This window comes from Lampris incognitus, chromosome 10, assembly GCF_029633865.1.
Source record: "Lampris incognitus isolate fLamInc1 chromosome 10, fLamInc1.hap2, whole genome shotgun sequence".
NCBI lineage: Eukaryota > Metazoa > Chordata > Actinopteri > Lampriformes > Lampridae > Lampris > Lampris incognitus.
The window spans coordinates 23204982-23227058 of NC_079220.1; the positions used below are offsets into that span (position 1 = coordinate 23204982).

Genomic DNA, 22077 nt, shown 5'->3' on the forward strand with positions numbered 1-22077 from the left:
TCTTAAACTTTGAGATACGGCCTATATGGATGAGAATACCTATCCATATGGCAACCATATGATCATCCTCTTCTTGCAATCAGGTTATTGACCAAACTATTGCATGAACCATACATTGCCTTTAAGTGGCCCTTGTATGAGGTAAATGAGCATTTTCACTGAGATTTTCACTCAGTTGGTTGGCGAAAAGTTGATAATCTCCACTGAAATAAGACAATTTCACTCCTGTTAAAGTAACAGAAACAAAATCCCTCTCTATTTTACCATATCATCAATTTAGCAAACTTGCACAAAGGGAAACCCATTGCATTAACAAATTAAACATACAAGTTAAACAAATCAGGTTATAAATAAATGGAACTTAGGGCATCCGGGTAGCATAGCGGTTTATTCCATTGCCTACTAACATGGGGATTGCTGGTTCAAATCCCCGTGTCACCCCCGGCTTGGTTGGGCGTCCCTACAGACACAATTGGCCGTGTTTGTGGGAGGAAAGCCAGATGTGTGTATGTGTCCTGTTCGCTGCACAACTAGTGGCTCCTCTGGTCGGTCGGGGCGCCTGTTTGGGGGGGGGGGTGTAGCGTGATCCTTCCACGTGCTACGTCCCCCTGGTGAAACTCCTCACTGTCAGGTGAAAAGAAGTGGCTGACGACTCCACATGTATCGGAGGAAGCATGTGGTAGTCTGCAGCCCTTCCCGGATCGGCAGAGGGGGTGGACCAGCAACCGGGATGGCTCGGAGGAGTGGGGTAATTGGCCAAGTACAACTGGGGTGAAAAAGAGGGGGGAAAAGCAACAAAAAAAATAGATAAATGAATGGAAAGTTGACTGTTAGGTGTTCAATGCTAACTGAATGGCGAATGCTAACTTTGGTGGGGAACAAATTTGTACTCTTTAAAATTCTATCCGTTTACTTATCAACAGAACATCCAGATGGCATATGAGTGTATTTATTAGTTTTGGCCTGCTTGTTCTGAGGTAACGCTGGATTCAGACTGACGTGAACACACACTTGTCCAACATCAAGGATGGGCGTGGACTGGAACATGCATCATCTCTATGCTAACAAACTGGTTTTAGTCAAGTTTCTGAGATTTACAAGTTCAAGTTCAGGTGACGATGAAACCGAATAAAATGAAGGCACTTACTGCATTTTGCGATTTAAATTGAATAGCAGTTGATCATAACATTAGTATTGCCGTTATGCATTTGCTCACTGGCGTAGAAAGCCGGTGTATACACACATCAACAACCTCAATGGTTAGCATTGCATTTTGATTAAATGTAACATTGATGTGTTTCCAGTGACTTATTGATTTATATGTCATAGCCATATGTCACTACTTACTGGATTTACATGCTAAAAAATGTCCTCAAAAGACAGGATGCAGCTGAATACTGTTAAAAAAACGAGCCCACAAGACTATAAAGACAGGTCTGTTAAGATCCAACAGAAGGAATTCATGGCTGGTCCGACAAGGATCAATAAAGAACTAAAAATATGCAAATCATGATCTGAATCCCACATAGCAGCATGTGCGTGTGTTTCATTTCATTCCTACCATCCACTGCAGGAGTGACATCATACTTGCATTACATGTCAGCAAACCATAAATAAGGTATCATCAACGCTGTCAATACAAACACTGGCTTATACAGCACTTATACACAACGCACAACTTAAGCGCATTCTAACATCTCCATTTCCCCGCTTGCTGCCAGGTTTGGGTTAATATCCACCACAAATGGGACCTGATGCTTGGCACAAATTGCCCTGATGTGCTTAACTCTTGCCCTGTCATTTCCTGTCGGGGCTTTGCCTGCGTCACCGTGACCAGCGATGCCAGCGATAGCAGCATCAGCTGAAATCACCAAGACCGCTTCCCCCCCCCCCCCCCCCCCCACAGAAAACACCGATCCACACTTCGCACCGAGGTAAAACGACACTGTTGAATGACATTCGTGGAGAGAGGCAAAGAGATGGAGGTGGGGTGGAGAAAAGAAAGAGAGAGAGTGAGAGAGAGGGCACCTGATTTGAATTTCCCCCTGCAGATGGCCGGGGTCTCCACATCAAGGCAGGCCATAGAGGATAGTGGTGGTGGTTGGCGGCTTGGCGGCCAGATCTGCAGTCCCATGGATTGATGAGGCCGGCGGAGAATGGAGAGCTTCAGGAGTTTCAGGAGAGCCGACAACTGGCTCTCAGAGTCGCACACGGTCCCTCCTCTCTGTCTCTATGTCTCTCTGTCTCTCCCCCCCCTCTCTCTCTCTCTCTCTCGCCCTCTCCCTATCTATGAATCTATCTATCTCTGTCTCTCAGAGGAGAAAGTTTGTGCTCACTTTCCCTCTCTCTATCTATCTCTGTCTCTCGCTCTCTGTGCTGGCCTCAGCGGAGGAGAAATTTTGTGCTCACTCTTTCTCTCTCTCTCTCTCCCTTTCTCTCTCACTCACTCAAACACACACACACACGTACACGCATACACACACACACACTCTTGTACTCCAACCAGTGAACAGCAGGAGGAGGGCTCACAAAGCCGCCCCTGTTAACCCTCACTGGTTCTCTCTCTCTGTGTGTGTGTGTCCCCCCCCCCACTTGGGCTGAATGAACCACAACACGATGACCCAGGGAACTTTTATCATCCTCGACTTAACATCTGGCACTAACATTAATATTTGGTAGTCTGAGTCATTTCAGTCTGCAGGGAATAAATTGCTGATTTTTTTTTTTCAAACCAAGATACAGAGTTTAACCAAACAAGCTGTTGGTAATTTTGAGAGGGAAACTTGCCATGAGAAACTGAGCCCTGAATGATTTTCTCTGTATAAGCACCAAAGCGCTAAATAACATTGACAAGAACAAACATGCCGGGTCCTCTGGGATTTAGATGTTTATCGATGTCATTCGTTGCGATGGGTTGTTTTCATTTTTCTGCTTTCCACAATAATGCTGTTCATCACCGCCTGTGTCAAGTCAGCCTCATGTACCATCTTTGGTCACAACACGTTTCAATTTACCCCGAACCATGACAAGGAAACACCCTCGTATACGGGAAGAGGGTTAAATAATTCAAGAAGTCGGGATTAAAAAAAGAAAAGAAAAAGAAAGATGATGCAGAGCTTTTATATGGGAGACTCAAAGCTGATGCAAACAATAGTGGCTGGATGCCATTTGGGTTTAGAAGTAATGTCAGGAAATGAGATAAAGGGAAGTGACAGTAACTGTAGTGAGTGCCATGTGTTTGTATGTGGAGAGGAATGCTGCTTAGAAGTACATGAGGGAGGAAACTCCTTCACAGAGCTGGTGTCCCATCCTATACTGTCAGTACTTGCATGTATCTATTTGTTCAAGCATTGCAATATGCATCGAACACCAACCTTATGTGCACGATTCTACCTTTTTTTTTCAACCCCCCCCCCTTTTCACCCCAATTGTACTTGGCCAATTACCCCACTCTTCCGAGCTGTTCTGGTCGCTGCTCCACCCCCCTGCCAATCCGGGGAGGGCTGCAGACTACCACATGCATCCTCCGATACATGTGGAGTCGCCAGCCGCTTCTTTTTACCTGACAGTGAGGAGTTTCATCAGGGGGACGTAGCGCATGAGAGGATCACGCTATTCCCCCTCACCCCAAACAGGTGCCCCAACCGACCAGAGGAGGCACTAGTGCAGCAACAGGGACACATACCCACATCCGGCTTCCCACCCGCAGACAGGGCCAACTGTGTCTGTAGGGACGCCCGACCAAGCTGGAGGTAACATTGGGTTTCGAACCGGCGATCCCCGTGTTGGTTGGCAACGGAATAGACCACTACACTATCCAGTCACCCCGATTCTACCTTTTTTGATTTTCTTGTACTCAAAACTTTTTTCTTTAAACTTTTATGAGTTTTCCATCATTTTCCTTACAGGGCTCATGTGTTTGAATGGGCTACTTGAATCCTGACCTCTAGAAACAAAGCGAGAGAGACACACCACAAACACAAACGTGTCGGATGCTCAGCACGTTTATCGACATCTGCCGTGTAGCCTCGGGCAACGAGACAGCCCCTCAGTAAACACTGATCCTGCAAAGAGTTCATAGTTGACTGAAGACTGGGAGTGCGAGCCAAGTCTCTTGAGGAGCACGGCAAAAATATTGCACATACTGTAGCACTCTAGTTCTGTGTCGTGTCAGTGTCACAGAGAGCAACGCATCGAGTCAAATTCCTCGCACTGTCAAGGCTTCAGTGAATAATTTAAGAACTGACTCTGGTTCTCATTCTGTACAGGTTGTTAAAAGTTTTCTTTCCCCACACAGATACGAGGGCTTTCCCTCCTGCAGATGTCTCCGCATGATTTGTCCGAGCAGGTGAGCGTCTGCTATTAGAATGCATGCAGACTTGGGCTCAGACGCGCGATCAAGAAGAGTGGGCTGGCAAGCACCAAAAAACAAAACAACTGATACAGTAAAAACAGCACAACACGCAGGCACATTGTTCTGTGACAGCTCGCCACTGGGACTGTATTATTGTGACAGCGTAACCCCATCACCAGTCCGCAGCAGTTCGGACATTAGGAATGAGAAGAACATCTTTCAGCCGTTATATATTACACTGCAATATGCAGAAATCCTCACAGCCCAGGCATCATGTGTACTGAAATTCTTTGGTAGTAATCTATCATACATTAAGACACACAAATTAAGTAAAAGATTTAGTGACTGCTGTACATGTGTTTGGCCTTGAATAGAGAAGACTTCATTTTGCATAGAGGTCTGCTGTGTATTCAGGGGCTTATTGGGCCTAAGGAGAGCTGTTGCTTGCTGTCAGGCTCCTCTGCAACACAGATTTATAGTCAGCCCGACTGTATAAGCGAACGCAGCCAATACAAACCAAAGAGGCTTTTATTTGAATGAAAACAACATGAAAGTATTCTGCATTCTGGCTTTGCTCTTTCAAATTTAGTTTTTCTCAAGACTTACTAGTATGACAAATAAAGGAGTTTTAGTTGAACCACGCTCGCCCTTATATCACTGTGCTTCTTTCTAATGAGCGGGTAATGACAGGCTTTTAACCAAATTACAAATTGCAACGGCTTTTGGAGATACACTGACAACTAATTTGAAGTTTAGCTTCCATCTTGAGGAAACCCATCAATATTTCCAATGCAAACGGTAACAACCTGTGGGCGTGCAGAATATTTTTATGGGTCACAGTGGCAGTTTGACAATGAACTGATACAACTTCAATGCACAAATGAAAAAAAAAAAAAAAAAACGGGACTAGCTTCGTTATGAACCAATGCATTCACTGATGGAGATAATCACTTTTTTTGATCTACAATCTCAAAGCATCGGGAGTCAAATTCTTCACAACAAATACCCATAAAATTGAGTTAAGAGCTAAAATCTGACATGATATTCAAAGCTACACTACAAAACAGCTTTTCCGAGAACAGGAACCATGTCCTTGTTTTCCAAAGGCTCGATTTCAGTAACTACTCAACCAACTACTTAAGCTGCAATTATGCGCTGGCCTCCGCAAGCAATTCCCATCTGATTCCTTACTTCTCTCCGCAAACAAATTGATGGAGAGCGTTTGTTTTCCCAATTTCATGGTAGCTGTTACTCTGAAATGGACGACATGTGTGCAAACCCAGAGTCCCCCCATGTTGTTTAGGCCCGCTCACCGTTCCTGCGAAGCTTGAGAGGGGAAAGGCTGGGCCTGGACTGCAGCGACAGCTCCTTCAGCTCATACGTCACTGTCTCGCTGCAGGGGCTAGCTACCATCATTCCCATCATGCTCACGGATCCCTCCATGGCCTCGCCTGGAAGATCAAGGCCCTTTTGAACACCAGAGAAGCGCCGCTCCGTCTATACCGAGTGTACCCGTCGTCACTGGGAAGACAAAAGTCAATATTAGACAATGTGTTTTATTGTATATATCATCTCTATTAATGGATTATATATATATAATCCGTATAATATATTGTAGCGAATTCGGGGGGCAACCACAGGAACTGCTGCAGCCGGGACGCGGGAGATACAGGTTCGCGTCCCGGCCGCGGCAGTTCCTGTGGTTGCCCCCCGAATTCGCTACATTACCCCCTCCAGTGTGTCGCCTGTCCTCAGCCGACAACAAAGTCCCTATACCGAAGGGGAAGCCGTCTCCGCAGCCGCGGAGGCACGGATCCCTGTTCCCCACTGTCTGTCCAGTTGGTAGGGCTTGGGGGTGTAGGAGGGAACGTCCCGGGTGGGCTAAACTGATCTGCAGGTTCTTCAGTCAAGGGCGGTAAGGTGCCAAACGGTCCTGGTGCTGAATTACCACCTGCCCCTGGACACACAGTTTCACCCGGTACACAACATCCGAAAGCTGCTCCAACACCTCACAGGGCCCCACCCACTGGCTGGCGAGCTTGGGGGAATTCGGGGGGCAACCACAGGAACCGCCACAGCTGGGAAGCGAACCCGTATTTCCCACACCGCGGGAGACATTGCTAACCGCTCGACTAAAGGGTCCGACCCGTTAGCCAATGTGTCTACTTATCCATGCGCGTTACACTACCCCCCTCCTTCAGGAAAATGCATCCGCGCGTATCCCACTTCTGACACCAATGTAGTGAATTCGGGGGGCAACCACAGGAACCGCTGCAGCCGGGACGCGAACCCGTATCTCCCACACCCTTTAGTTGAGCGGTTAGCGATGTCTCCCGCGGTGCCGGAGATACGGGTTCGCATCCCGGCTGCGGCGGTTCCTGTGGCTACCCCCCAAATTCGCTACATTGGTGTCAGAAGTGGGATACGCGCTTTCCCAAAGGAGGGGCGGGCAGTGTAACGTGAATGGATAAGTAGACACGTTGGCCCTTGGCTAACGGGTCGGACCCTTTAGTCAGCCTGTCTGTCCTGTTTTGTTCCACTGCTAAACAGAGAATGGGCTTCTTGCGCTGTCACTCCCTCCACGTTGCTGTGCACTTGACAGCGGCACGAGATTTAAAAAAAATGGCAACCTGCACGTGTAGACCGCTGGCAAAAAAAATCAAAAACAAAAATACAGAAGGGATTGGAAAATGATTACCGATGGCTGGGATGTGTAAGTGAGAATTTGTACAAGGCCAACTGCACTGTCTGCCACCAGGTTTTCTCTATTAGCCATGATGGAGGAATTTGCAACATCAAACAACATTCATCAGAAGAAAATCATAGGAGCAAATGGCTGCAGAGGACACAGGGAGTCCTGACAACCAAGTATGTGGGCATTGTTATGTTATATCTTTAAATAAGTCTACTACTGAAGGGTGATATATGTGTAAGAAAATGTGCATTATGCAATAATTAAATATTTGTTATAGGTCTACAGTCAATTGGAGCTCCTGAGTCTAAGGTCATATAGTCCACCCCCAGAGGCGGTTTCTCTCGAAGGCCAAAGGAAGCTTGGCCTCCCCATAAATATATTCTAATAAAGAAAACAAAAAAGTTATTATTCCCACGGCTGTCTTTATTGAGTTTTACCATTTCTGTTGTTATCAAAACATTCCATGTATTATCATATTTTTCTTCTTTAGCTGGTGTAGTGAGAGAAACAGCGCCCCTCTGCGTGCATTACAATGTGTAGACGACGTCCTCTGTACTGTAGTGATCAGTGAAATGCTACCATCGCTCAAAGGAGGGCAGCTTTGCCTGGTTTCCCTTAGAGGAAAAAAAAAGTCAACATTTTAGCCAATCAGACTGAGGCCAGGCTTGACTGAGCTTAAATTTAAATGGTCGATTCATCATAAATAAAAAAAAACAAACAAAAAAACAAACATGGGCGACCAGGTTGGCTTCTCATCAATGAAATCACTGTCATCATCATAAAAAAAAAAACCCCGCCTGCACTGGTCTCCAACCAGCTAGTCTACTACATTACTACACTACTACACACAGTGCGGGCAGAACCAGTAAGTAAGTTAGCAGAATGGATGGAGACTGGGACCTCAAGTTTTTCGTAAAAAGCAAGACTAGGATAAAACGTAGTATTTGGCTGGATCGCGACTACATTTGTTAAACGGCTGTTTTAGCACGACTTCTTTTAAAAGCCTGTTTCGGGCGTCCGGGTGGCGTAACGGTCTATTCTGTTGCCTACCAAGACGGGGATTGCCGGTTCGAATCCCCGTGCTACCTCTGGCTTGGTCGGGCATCCCTACGGTCACAATTGGCCTTGTCTGCAGGTGGGAAGCTGGATGTGGGTATGTGTCCTGGTCGCTGCACCAGCGCCTCCTCTGGTCGGTCGGGGCGTCTGTTCGGGGAGGGGGGATAGCATGATCCCCGCGTGTGCTACGTTCCCCTGGCGAAACTCTTCGCTGTCAGGTGAGAAGAAGCGGCTGGCGACTCCACATGTATCGGAGAGGCATGTGATAGTCTGCAACCCTCCCCAGATCGGTGGGGGGTGGAGCAGTGACCAGGATGGCTTGGAAGAGTTGGGTACTTGGCCAAGTACAATTGGGGACAAAAATGGGGAAAAATCCCCCCCCCCCAAAAAAGAAGAAAAAAAGCCTGTTTTCACATCGATTCCGTGAACAGCTGATGAATTAATAGAATACCGTTCCCGCAGCCAATGGGGAAACACCAACTCAGCCGTCTGACCAATGGTGAAACTCCATCACTCACTCATGAACCATCAACTGCATGTGTAGGGCTGGTACCGCTGTTGCGGTCCAGTCAATGGTTTTAGCAGGCTTGTTTTTGAGCTGCAACTGAAGATCAAACAGAAGGGTAGGCCCATTGTATTTCTCATTCGTTGTGATATTTATACGCAATTGGTTGTGTCTGAAAACCTTCAGCTATGTGTTTATCCTTTAGATGATGAGAAGAAACTCAGAGGCAGTGTCATGTTTTAGCCTATATGTAGATCTAGCGTGTGATTGTGCGTGCATCTTTTAGAGCCCACAGCATTATTGTTTCTAGCTGATTGCAGTTATATTGTTGAACATGTGCCCTCATATTGGCATGCACATAATTCATCTGCTACTAATAACCAGTGCTTATGGCTGTGAGAAGTTTGCACATATTTTAGTACAGTATTTGGAGAGAGAAAATAAATCGTACCTCGTGTTGTTTTGTAGTTCCCAAAAGTCTTGTAAATTCTATGGTTCCCGAGGAATGGGATATCAGCACCAATGAGAAGCATTACCCCAGTAACGGCACTCGTTTACTCTTGTTAGTGAAAGCAAGTAACTATGATGTATATCTCTATGTGATCATATGGAGATTCATATCTTCACATGATCTCCATATGAATGCTTCTTTCATTGCTTGATGATATGGACCAGCCCCATGTGGTTCAGAGATTGAAACAATGATCGGTACATTTCTCTTATCTGCTTTGCTATGAAGTTCTGTCTACATCTGACTAAATTTGGTTTCATGACTATCAGAACACTGTCAACCAAAGCCTTACTAATAAATTATCTGATTCTTGAACATAGTTTTGATATGATTGGGTTATTGTAACCCAATCATATCAAAACTATGTTCAAAGGATACAGAGGACAGGAAGAGATGGAAGTGGATGATCTGCTGTGGCAACCCCTAACGAGAGCAGCCGAAAGAAGAAGGGTTATTGCAAACATGGCGGACACCAAATGTTTTCCTTCCCCACCTGACTATACTTATGCCCATGTAGCTCGGGCAGATAAACAAGGTGGGGGTGTTGTCTTAATATATAAGTCTATTTCAATTTAACTTCTAAACTTGAATCTAAATTCCAAACTTTTGAGGCTTTTATTCTAAAACCATCTCCCTCAGCCATGAATAGACTCCGCTCAGTCCAGATTGTGATACTCTATCGACCTCCTGGCTCTTACTATTTCTTGAAGAATTTGGAGAATTTGTCTCAGGTCTTATAACTCATTCTGATGAGATTCTAATTCTTTGTGAGTAAAGCCTTTCTGGTGCTTGTTGATTATTTTGGGTTCGTTCAGTTTGTTCAAGAGTCAAATCATTGCAGTGATAACACCCTTGAGTTGGTTTTGTCTAAAGGGATAGCTGTTTCTCATCTGAATGTCTTCCCGACCACATCTGCTTTGTCAGATGCTTTTCTCATTAAATATGAAGCATCATTGGCCTGTTCTGTTAATCTCGCCACAGATGTAATTGCCACTCGCCACATTGGTCCATCTACTGTAGCTGCATTTGGCCAGCAGCTGCCTGAAGTCTTGCCTCCTTTCACTGTAGTGACTGACTCTGTTGAAAATCTCACTAGTTACTTAAATGTGGCCCTCTCTAGTCTCCTTGATTCAGTTGTACCTCTCACTACCAGAGCTAGGCAACTAAAGAGTTCTACACCACGGTATCATGATGAGACATGTGCTCTTAAGCAGGCCTGCAGGAGACTGGAATATAAATGACGAAAATTGGAAGTTTTTTACCTATCGTGGCATGAGTGTTTATTGAAATAAACACATACCACGTGCTTTAGTTTCTGCAAAAGCAACATATCTCTCTCCCTTAATTAATATTAATAAACATAACCCCAGATTTATTTATGACACTGCACCTAAATTTACTAAGAAGCAGCCACCTATTAGCTGCTCACCATTCACAGCAAATGAGTTTCTAGACTTTTTCTGCAATAAGTTTGATGAGCTCACAAACAAAATTAGTTCAACTCCAGCCACTCATGCAGAGCCTGTCTTACCAAATTCATATCTATACAACGAGTCACTGATAGTCCCTGTTTTTACAGCTTTTGAGACTATCTCTCTTGATACTTTGACTAAGCTCATGTCAGCTTCTAAACCAACTACTGTTTTTATTTTAACTCTTATTTGGTCTTACTCATTTTTGCCTTGTCTGGTTTTATTTTTTTTGTATGAAGCAGTTTGTAACATTGTTTTAGAAAAGTGCTATATAAATAAAGTGATTATTATTATTATTACTTGCCTACTTGACCCTTTACCAGCGAAACATTTTAGAGACATCTGACCTTTCCTGGGACTTAAAATGCTAGACATTGTAATACTGGCACTGTTCCCAGCAGTTTTAGGATAGCTGTGGTCAAACCTCTATTTAAGAAACGAAACCTCGATCCAGGGTCTTCGACTAGTCTCTAATCTTCCATTCTTTTCTAAAGTACTAGAGAGAGTTGAGTTTCAACAACTTTCAACCCATATAGAAGAAAACTATCTATATTAACCTTTTCAATCAGCTTTCAGGGCCTGTCACTCCATTGAAACTGCTCTGACCAGAGTGGTGAATGATCTTTTACTCGCTATGAACTCTGATTCCACCTCTGTGCTTCTACTGCTGGACGTCAGGGAAGCCTTTGACGCCACTGATCACTGTGTACTATTAGACAGAATAAATGGTAATTTTGGTGTCTCTGGCTTACCTCTCTCTTGGCTTAAGTGTTACTTATGTGTAAGAACACATTGTGGCTGCTTTAATAATATTACATCGAAATTCTCTGACATTAAATATGGCGCACCCCAGGGCTCACTCCTTGGCCCTCTACTTTTCTCTTTTTTTATTTCACCTCTTGACCAAATTATATGCATCATGGAATAAATTTCCATTGCTATGTGGATGATACTCAGCTGTATGTGCCTATAAAGGCTGATGATTATACTCAAATGACTAATTTAGAGGCCTGCTTGGCTGCTATGAAAAACTGGATGTTACTAAATTTCCTGCTTTTAAATTCAGATAAAACCAAGATGTAGGTTGTTGGACCTGCTAGATACAGACACCAATTGGTCAAGTAACAACAACCGAAAACTCTGTGATTTCACAATGTGTGGCAGTCAAAAGTCTTAGTGTTATGTTTGATCCCAGCCTTTTATTTAATACGCACATTAAAGAAATCACCAAGACTGCCTTTTTCCCCTTGTGTAACATTGCTAAAATTCAGTCTTCCCTGTCTATGGCAGTTGCAGAGACTCTAATACATGCAATCGTTTCATCCAGACTTTATTACTGTAATATTCTGTTTTTGGGTCTGCCACATGGTAGTACTAAAAGTCTTAAGATGGTTCAAAATTCTGCAGCTACAATCCTAACTAAAACTGGAAATTTTGACCATATTACTCCAATTCTTGCCTCCTTCATTGGCTACCTATCTATGTTAGATCAGACTTCAAGGTGCTTCTGCTGACATAAAATCCTAAAGTGGCTTGCCCCATCATACCTGTCTGATCTCCTTAAAGCATACATTCTATCTCGAGCTCTCCACTCTCAAAATACAGGGCTCCTGTGTGTACCCAAAGTTAAAAAAAAGTCAGAAGGTGGAGGGCCTTTTCCTATCGGGCCCTGGTCTTGTTGAATAACCTGCTTGCTGTCGTCAGACAACCAGAGTCTGTTGAGTCCTTTAAATCCAAACTTAAAACACATAGTTTCCCTTAACCTACATTTAGTAGCCATTACATTGAATACTTCACAACCTGTACTGCATGGCGAGTCAGTTTCTGTCTCAATTAATTTACCAAGCACTGCTCTGCTGATGAGGTTATAGAGAAAAGATTATTGACTTTTACAAACTTCTCTTCTCTCATGTGTTTTCGTTCTCTGAATGATATTTTTCCTTTCTCTTCTTCTGTGTATGTGAATGGCATGATGTGAGTTTCTCTTGTGTGCGTGGTAGTCTGTCCCCCTGTCAGGTCTACATGGTGATGGTAGTTGCGTGGCTCAGGTCCTAGGCTTTTCTGGTGGCATATGGACACTACTTGGCATCCTTCTCATCATATTCTTCATATATCTTATAATTCCATTATAATTCTGTTATCCTCTTTTAGTGCTGTATTCTGTAAATTCTGTACACATAACATTCATTGCATCTCTGCATTGTAGAGATCCCTCCTCTGTTGCTCTCCCCGAGGTTTCTTCCTGTTTTTTCTCCCTCTTAAAGGGGTTTTTATTTATTTATTTTTTAGGAAGTTGTTCCTTATCCGATTTGAGGGTCTAAGGGCAGGATGTTGTATTGCTGTAAAGACCAATGAGACAAAGTTGTAATTAGTGATACTGGGCTATACATACAGAATTGACTTGACTTGACTATAACCTGATCTTTTATTTATGTTGGAAAGTTTTCAGGCCTCATTTTTAAAACTGTGCGGCGGATGCATGTCAAAAGGTTGCGTACAGACGAAACGCAGAAAGTGCTTGTACGCACAAAAATATTCTGATTTGTAACACAGTGCGCATACAAGTCCTACACTGATTTCCCTTTATAAAACACATTCAACTTGAAATGTGGTGTACCCATGTAAGCTTCATGTCCCACCCTTGTAATCCCCATCGTTGCCTATAAATAGTCAGTGAAACACCCCTAATTAATATTCATTACTTACTGACTGCATGAAGACGATTATGGCAAATGCTGACAGAAAGGCTAAAAAAAGAAATTCACACAGTGTGAAATTGAAGTTCTTGTTGGGAAGGTTGAGAAAAGAAAAAAAGATCAGCCATTGTGCATTGTGATTGCGTACCGTTTTATACCCACCCATTTGATTGTATCTGAAAAGCTACAGATGTGGGAATTACCTTGATTGTTAATGACAAACAATTCTGCCTAACAAACATGTGATAATAATAGTAAAAATAATAATTTTACTTCAAGGAGTATCAATCAAACAGGCGCTTATTCATTGTAAGAATGGCTTTCGAACTTCCGGATATGGCGCTTTGCTGAGCGGACGTGTGTCAGAGCTCCGCGAAAAGTTTAGGGAATAAGGCAACCAGATCAGGCGCCCGGGTAGCGTAGCGGTCTATTCCGTTACCTACCAACACGGGATTGACAGGTCGAATCCCCGTGTTACCTCCGGCTTGGTTGGGCGTCGCTACAGACGCAATTGGCCGTGTCTGCGGATGGGAAGCCGGACGTGGGTATTTGTCCTGGTCGCTGCACTAACGCCTCCTCTGGTCGGTCGGGGCGCCCCCGGATCGGCAGAGAGGGGGTGGAGCAGCGACTTGGACGGCTCAAAAAGAGCGGGGTAATTGGCCAGAAACAACTGGGGAGGAAAAAATAAAAAATAAAGCAACCAGATAATCTATACAGAATCTGTCACCAGTCACATTTTTTTGGTTTAAAGTAAGATAGTTGCTCAAATGGCACCGAAACCGTAAGCAAAGGCTAAAAGAAATCTATGAAATCAGACATCATGTGCTGCGACCCAGAGCAGCAAACTAGCACCAATGTTAGCGAAGAAGATGGCGGCTGTGGCAGCTAGCCCAAGCCAAATTTTGAACGCTATTATTCTACAATGGATAAAAAAAAAGGTTTCGTATCAAGATTTGATGGGCTATTAAACGCTATACTGAGCGTAAAGGGTGAACTAAAGGCGGTCACGGTGCGTATTACAGAGCTGAAGACAGAATTAGCACCAATCAAGATGATATCGAGTCCCAGAGAAACCAGAACTCTACGATGAAAGCTGCGATTGAAGCATTAGTGCTTAAAATTGACGATTTGGAAAACTGAGACCGCTGTTCTAATCTTCGCCTGGTGGGTCTGCCTGAGAAGTAGGTGGGGACTGATATCCGTACTTTTTTTTTGGAAAAGTGGATACCTGAGGTGCTTGGTGAATATAACTTCCCGGAGCCCCTACTGATCGAAAGAGCGCACAGAATTGGCAAAACTGCCGAAGCTGACGCACGGTATGATGGGTGACCCAGGGTGGTGGTAATGAAATTCCTAAATTATGCGGATAAGTTTCGGGTCATAAAAGTTGCCAGAAGCAAGGGTCAAATATTTTGTCATAACCAGAGAGTCATGTTTCTGCTGAATTGCTCAAGCGAAGGAAAGTTTTTGACAGAAGAAGGAGATGGCCTCCCTCTCTATCCCGGACCTGCTAAACTTCTAGTGACTTTCAAGGAAAAAAGGGCACATCGTCGACACGGCACTGGGAGCGGAGACGTTTGTGCGTGGACTGAATACAGTCAGGGTGCTGGGGCAAGTGAGACAACACGCTCTGAGCATTGACTTTATGTACGTATTACCGCATGGACATAATTTAATAATATTGACATTAGCTGTAGGCTAATAACAGAACTGGTTTAAATCATGCAAAGTGTTTAGACTGTTTGGTTGTAATAATTTCCACTACTGATAATGTTACACGTGGGGCTCTGTTTTGATTGCTAAGCATGCTGTTTCTAACCATGATATTGACATGGGCGGACCAGCTAAGTGCCATAGTTAAGCTCCCTTTTGGGGCTGTTTGGATGTGTTTATTGTGGGAGGGGTGGGATTACTTCAGTTGGGGAAGTACACTTTGTTATGTTTACAATGTTCTATGCCACATTTCTTTTGATTTGTCTTTTCTTTTTTTTCTCCTCCCAGCCCATCCAAATCTGTTCAACTCAGCTTGGTTGATATTATAACAACATGTCCTCTGAACTTCAGTTCACCTCTTGGAATGTATGAGGTTTGAACAAACTTGTCACATTAAAGCATGTCATGAGTAGGATAAGACAATTAAAAGCCAAAATAGTTTTTCTCCAGGAGACTCATTTGACCTCTGAAGATGTAGTTAGAGTGAAGAGAAGATGGCCGGGTCGAATATTTTCAGCTTTCTTCAGTTCACACTCACGTGGGGTAATCACCACTACTACTACTACTACTACTTTTGGCTGCTCCCGTTAGGGGTCGCCACAGCGGATCATCCGTTTCCATTTCTTCCTGTCTTCTGCGTCTTCCTCTGTCACATCAGCCACCTGCATGTCTTCCCTCACCATATCCATAAACCTCCTCTTTGGCCTTCCTCTTTTCCCCTTTCCTCGCAGCTCCATATTCAGTATCCTTTCCTTCTCCCAATATACCCAGCATCTCTCCTCCACACATGTCCAAGCCATCTCAATCTTGCCTCTCTTGTGTTGTCTCCAAACCATCCAACCTGAGCGGTCCCTCTAATATAATCGTTCCTAATCATGTCCTTCTTCGTTACTTCCAGTGAAAATCTTAGCATCTTCAACTCTACCACCTCCAGCTCCGCCTCCTTTCTTTTCGTCAGTGCCACTTTCTCCAAACCATATAACATAGCTGGTCTCACAAGCATCTTGTAAACCTTCCCTTTAACTCTTGCTGGTACCCTTCTGTCGCAAATCACTCCCGACACTCTTCTCCACCTACTCCACCCTAGAGAACAGTGTAATCACACAACTTCTTTCAATCAGCTTCCTGAATTAGAATGAACTTTGACCGGTGATGTCACGGCCCTTTGGCTACTACGTATTTACGAAATCATTTCTATTTTAAGGGAGTCCAGTTGCACTCGATTCAATTCCTTTGGATAACCATGACCTGGATGAATGAGAATATTCACAGACATATTTTAAGAGAAGCCGCTAGATGGCGCAAAATAATACTAGATTGCCACTAAAATAAGAATGCCATGACACTCCCCGTCTGGTATTGTGAGATACCACTATTAATTGAACTAATGATTGAACTGATGATGCATTAACTTCACCATAAACACAGTTAGGCAACAGTCAGTCTTTAGGTGACATGAGGAGCACCGTCTCGGACACTGGTCTCAGATAAATCTTGACAGCTCCATCTTTGGAGACCTCCACTCCAACCTTTCTGATCTTCCCATCTTCATCACAGTAGGCGCTGAACTTGTGTAGAGGACTGTGTTTAGGAACATCCTTTCCGCTGGCTATGCAGGTAAGTTCATCTTCAAAGGCCTCCCGCTACACACATTTGATGATGATGACCTCTGCTTTTGTCAGCTCTTCGACTGTGCGCGGCTGTTTGCAGTGATGCCATGAACTGTAATCTGGTCTTGATCTTTGCTTTTAAAGGACTCAGTGATGTCAATGAGCAAGCTTATGGCCCTGATCAGCTTCTTCCATGAAGAAAAGCTCTCAAAACGCTGAGATCCGAGCTGAAAGTCACAAGTGCCCAGGTGAGTGACAAGTGCTCGTATTTCAGTGTTTGAATCAGGGTCAACAAGGTCATATGCTTCAGCTTCTGGCTTTCTGCTGGCTTGTAACAAGAAGGCAGGTCCTTTGAGCCAGGCGCTGTCACCCAACATAGCTGCAGGCACAGTGCGTGTGCCTATGTCGGCTGGGTTACAGCTTGTGGAGATATAGTGCCACTGTGTTGGTTCTGAGGATCTTTGGATACGCTGCACTCTGTTACTAACATATACATAGAACCTCCTTGTCTGGTTGCTTATGTATCCTAAAATTACGCTGCTATCTGTGTAGAATTCAGTAGCATCAAGAACAAAGTTCAGTTCACTGGTGATGAGCTCTGCAATCTCTACAGCTAAAACAGCAGCACCGAGTTCTAATCTCGGGACTGTAAGAGCAGACTGTGGAGCTAATTCGGCCTTTCCTAGTACAAACCCTACACGAGGCTTCTCTTCTGTGTCAATGACTTTGAGGTAGTCAACTGCTGCAATGGCTTTGACTGAGGTGTCTGAGAACATATGTAGCTCTTTTCTGGTGACTGCTGAAATTGTAGCAGCAGCATATGGTCTCAGAATGTGTAGCTGTTTGAGATCAATGAGAGAGCTTCTCCATGAATTCCACCCTGCTTCCCTTTCTACAGGTAGTGACAAGTACCCAATGTAAGGCCTCACTTGAGAGCTCCCTGAGCAGCATCTTTCCCTGGATGGTTACTGGTGCAGCAAATCCTAACAGGTCAAAAAGTAAAGTTGATGGTGGCTAGGACACCTCTGCACATGCAGGGTTTTGCTGAGTCAGCAACTTGAAAGGTGAAAGTGTCTTTCATTAGGTCCCACCTAAGACCAAGGCTTCACTGAATGGGTGTTGCTTCAGCATCCAGGTTTAGATCTTTAAGCCCCTTAGCGCGGTCATCGACAGGAAATGCTTCCATAACCTCGATGCTGTTAGATGCAACTTTGTGAAGACAAAGGTTGCACGTGGCAAGCATCTTCTGCATCCGCTTCAGCAGATCGATGACTTCATTACCTGTGGACCTTTACAAGAATCCATCGTCAACACAGAACTCCCTCTTACTGAAGCGTCGTGCATCTGACCCGAATTCTTCTTCACCATGAGCTGCAGCACAACGAAGACCATATATAGCAACTGAAGGGGACAGGCTATTGCCGAACACATGAACTTTCATTCGATACTCACAGATGTCATTAGCAGGATCATTGTGCTCATGCCACAGGAAGCGGAGAAAATTTTGATGGTCTTCTCTCACGACAAAGCTCTGAAACATCTGTTCTATGTCCAGAGTTACTGCTATGACCTCACGCCTGAACCGCAGCAGGACTCCCACCAAGCTGTTATTTAGGTCGGATCCAGACAGGAGGACAGCTAGACAGACAGCTAACAGTTAACACATCCAATGAACTTCAGAGGCAAGATGTAGTTTCCAGGCTTTTACTTGTCTTCAGTTCAGCAATGGAGTGTTATTCTTTTTTTTGTAAAACTGCAAACAAACACAAAATTTACATTATAAATGTGTCTTGTCATTACTTATATTCCATACAAACAGATATGTACTAGCCTAGCCTATCAATCAGGTTACATAGAAGAATTTTCGAAGCTAACGTGGCTAACGCGTTTTAAACGAGCATTCAAAACATTCTATCGATATATTCTTAATACATTTCTAAGTCAGTACTTACAAACAAAGCCTTCCCAGGGCATGGACGCTTTCAAGAGAGTTAGTAGGAAATTTAAAATATTTCCTAGAGAACAGCGTAATCACACAACTTCTTTCAATCAGCTTCCTGAATTAGAATGAACTTTGACCGGCGACGTCACGTCCCTTTGACTACTACGTATTTACGAAATCATTTATATTTTAAGGGAAGTCACTAGATGGCGCAAAATCACCACATATAACACCAGATTACCACTAAAATAAGAATGCCATGACATTTACCGTATGATAGAGGTGGATTAAATTTACTAAATCTTATCTGGTACTATTGGTCAACTCAAATTAGAGCAGAAATGTTTTACTTTGTGAAGGACCACCACCCAACTTTGGTCGTAATGGAATCCCAATTTTCCTCTAACTTATATTTGTACTCAGCAGATAAGGGCAAGCTAATCAAACAGACTAAAAATCCTTTTCTTAAAAATACATCCATGATTTGGCATAGTGCTCTTATGTATTTGGGAGAGACTACACAATTATCTCACTTTACTCCAATCTTTGGTAATGATGATTTCCAGCCAGAAAGAGCAGACCCAGGATTCAAGACTTGGGCAGCTCAGGGTATAGTTAAGGTATCTGACCTCCATAATGGCAATGATTTTATGTAATTTGAAGAACTTAAGCCCGCGACCCTGAGAGCAGGATAAGCGGTTCGGAAAATGGATGGATGGATGAAGAACTTAAGGTCACATATGGAATTCCTTGAAAACACTTTTTTTAAATATCTTCAATTGCGAAGTTTTATATTGGCCAAGCAGTGTAATAGTTTGAAACTTCCCCCTCTATCTACCCTAGAAGATCTTATTCTGAAATCTTTAGCTTCTAGGGGGCAGGTGTCATTATAATACAATATATTTGTAAGCAAGAGCAAAGAGTCTTCACACAATTTATTACAAGCATGGAGAACAGATTTGCAAGATAATTTAATGGTGGAAGAATGGTCAGAAGCATGCTGTTTAGTTCAAATGCAATCTGCAAACACACATTCTAAATTACTGCAGTACAAATGGATAAGCAGACAGTACATTAGTCCAACTAGGTTGCATCACTTTAACACTATTATTCCCGACACTTGTATTAAATGTAATCACTAGAAAGGAACTTTGTCCCATTGCATGTGGGAATACCCCCAGATAATCTGTTTTTGAAAGAAGGTGCTGGATCTGTCCAGTCAGATCACTGGTAAAAAGGTGCCTCTTAATCTCAGATTATGTATATTGAATATTTACCAAAGCCTCTATTGTAGATGCGGCAGGCAGAAGCTGTGGTCATAAGGTCATCGGTGCCTGTCGAGGCGGCAACCTAAGAACCTACTGGTGGACACCGGCTGTGAGGGAAGCCATCAGGCTAAAGAAGGAGGCCTTTCAGACTTCGTTGGCCCAGGGGTCTCCTGAAGCAGCAGAAAGGTACTGGGAGGCCAGAAGGCCTGCCGCTTCAGCGGTCGCGGAAGCAAAAACTTGGGTGTGGGGGGAGTTCAGCGAGGCTATGGAGGAGGACTTTTGGTTGGCCTCAAGGAAACTCTGGCAAATCATGCGGAGACTCAGGAAGGGGAAGCAGGGTTTGACTCAGGCTGTGTTCAACCGGGGAGGGGAACTGTTTACCCGGACTGGGGATGTTGTTGAGCGGTGGAAAGAACACTTTGAGGAGCTCCTGAACCCGACTAACACATCCTCAGTGGAGGAGGTAGAGTCTGAAGACTCAGGGGAAGCCCCACCCATATCCCTGGCAGAGGTCTCTGAGGTAGTTAAAAAGCTCCTCGGTGGCAAGGCGCGGGTGTGGATGAAATTCGCCCTGAGATGCTGAAGGCTCTGGACATTATTCGGCTGTCTTGGTTGACACGCCTCTTCAGTGTCGCGTGGAGGTCAGGGACAGTACCTGTGGAGTGGCAGACTGGGGTGGTGGTTCCCATATTCAAAAAGGGGGACCGGAGGGTGTGCTCCAATTATCGGGGCATCACATTACTCAGCCTCCCTGGGAAATTCTACTCTAGGGTGCTCGAAAGGAGGCTCTGACCAACTGTCGAACCTCGGATCCAGGAGGAACAATGCGGATTCCGTCGTGGCCGTGGAACAACAGACCAACTCCTTACCCTTGCGGAAGTGCTGAGGGGGGCATGGAAGTTTGACATGCCAGTCTACATTTGTTTTGTGGACTTGGAAAACGCTTATGACCGTGTACCCCGGGGCACTCTGTGGGGGGTACTGTGGGAGTATGGGGTACCGAGGCAGTTGCTACAAGCCATCCGGTCCTTGTATAACCAAAGTGAGTGCTGTGTCTGCATTCTTGGCACATAGTCAAACACGTTTTCAGTGGGTGTCAGACTGCGCCAAGGTTGTCCCTTGTCTCTGATTCTGTTTGTGATATTCATGGACAGGATCTCAAGGTGCAGCGAAGGTGAGGAGTGTGTCCATTTTGGGAACCTCAGAATTGCATCTCTGCTCTTCGCAGATGATGTGGTTTTGTTGGCTTCATCAGAATGCGACCTCCAGTGCGTACTGGGGCGGTTTGCAGCTGAGTGTGAAATGGTCGGGATGAGAGTCAGCACCTCCAAGTCTGAGGCCATGGTTCTCTACCGGAAAATGGTGGCTTGCTCCCTCCGGGTTGGGGATGAGTTATTGCCTCAAGTGAAGGAGTTCAGGTATCTCGGGGTCTTGCTCACGAGTGAGGGTAGGATGGAGCGGGAGATTGACAGATGGATTGGTGCAGCATCAGCAGTAATGTGGACGTCTTACCGGACCGTTGTGTCAAAGAAGGAGCTGAGCAGAAGGCAAAGCTCTCAATTTACCAGTCAATCTTCGTTCCAATGCTCACCTATGGTCATGAGTTTTCGGTAGTGACCGAAAGGGCGAGATCGCAGAGAAAAGCAGCTGAAATGAGTTTCCTCCGTAGGGTGTCTGGGCTCTGCCTTAGAGATAGGGTGAAGTGCTTGGACATCCGGAGGGAGCTTGGAGTAGAGCTGCTACTCCTTCACATCGAAAGGAGCCAGTGGAGATGGTTAGGGCAACTGATTAAGATGCCACCTGGGCGCCTTCCTTTGGAGGCTTACCGGACACGGCTGACTGGGAGCAGACCCCGGGGTAGACCCAGAACTCGCTGGAGGGACTAAGTAAGTAAGTAAGTAAGTAAGTAAGTAAGTAAGTAAGTAAGTAAGTAAGTAAGTAAGTAAGTAAGTAAGTAAGTAAGTAAGTAAGTAAGTAAGTAAGTAAGTAAGTAAGTAAGTAAGTAAGTAAGTAAGTAAGTAAGTAAGTAAGTAAGTAAGTAACCTTTATTGTCACTGGACACAGGTGTCAGCGAAATTAACCATCAACCCATCCGTACATATACATAAACATACATACAATATGACAAGGGGGGTAGACAGGACAGGAAGACAAGGATGGAAGAAAATAAAGCATAACATGAGGAGGGGGGAGGAGAAAAAAAAAGCAACCCCCAGACTGTCTAATCTGCCCTGGGAACACCTTGGGGTCCCCCA

The 22077-nt window shown here is 44.5% G+C and overlaps 1 protein-coding gene across 4 annotated transcripts in view; it reads right to left on the reverse strand.

The window, feature by feature from the left end:
• Positions 1-22077, reverse strand: part of mrtfbb (myocardin related transcription factor Bb) — a 63426-nt gene that overhangs the window by 23181 nt on the left and 18168 nt on the right. For 2 of the 4 annotated variants that reach the window (XM_056287579.1, XM_056287577.1), the window contains exon 2: positions 5668-5875. In XM_056287579.1, the coding sequence (XP_056143554.1) occupies positions 5668-5797 (130 nt within the window). In that variant the 5' untranslated portion in view covers positions 5798-5875. Of the gene's footprint in view, positions 1-407; positions 427-2028; positions 2574-5667; positions 5876-22077 lie in introns of those variants that run through there. The other 2 variants (XM_056287578.1, XM_056287580.1) reach the window with 2 other exon arrangements.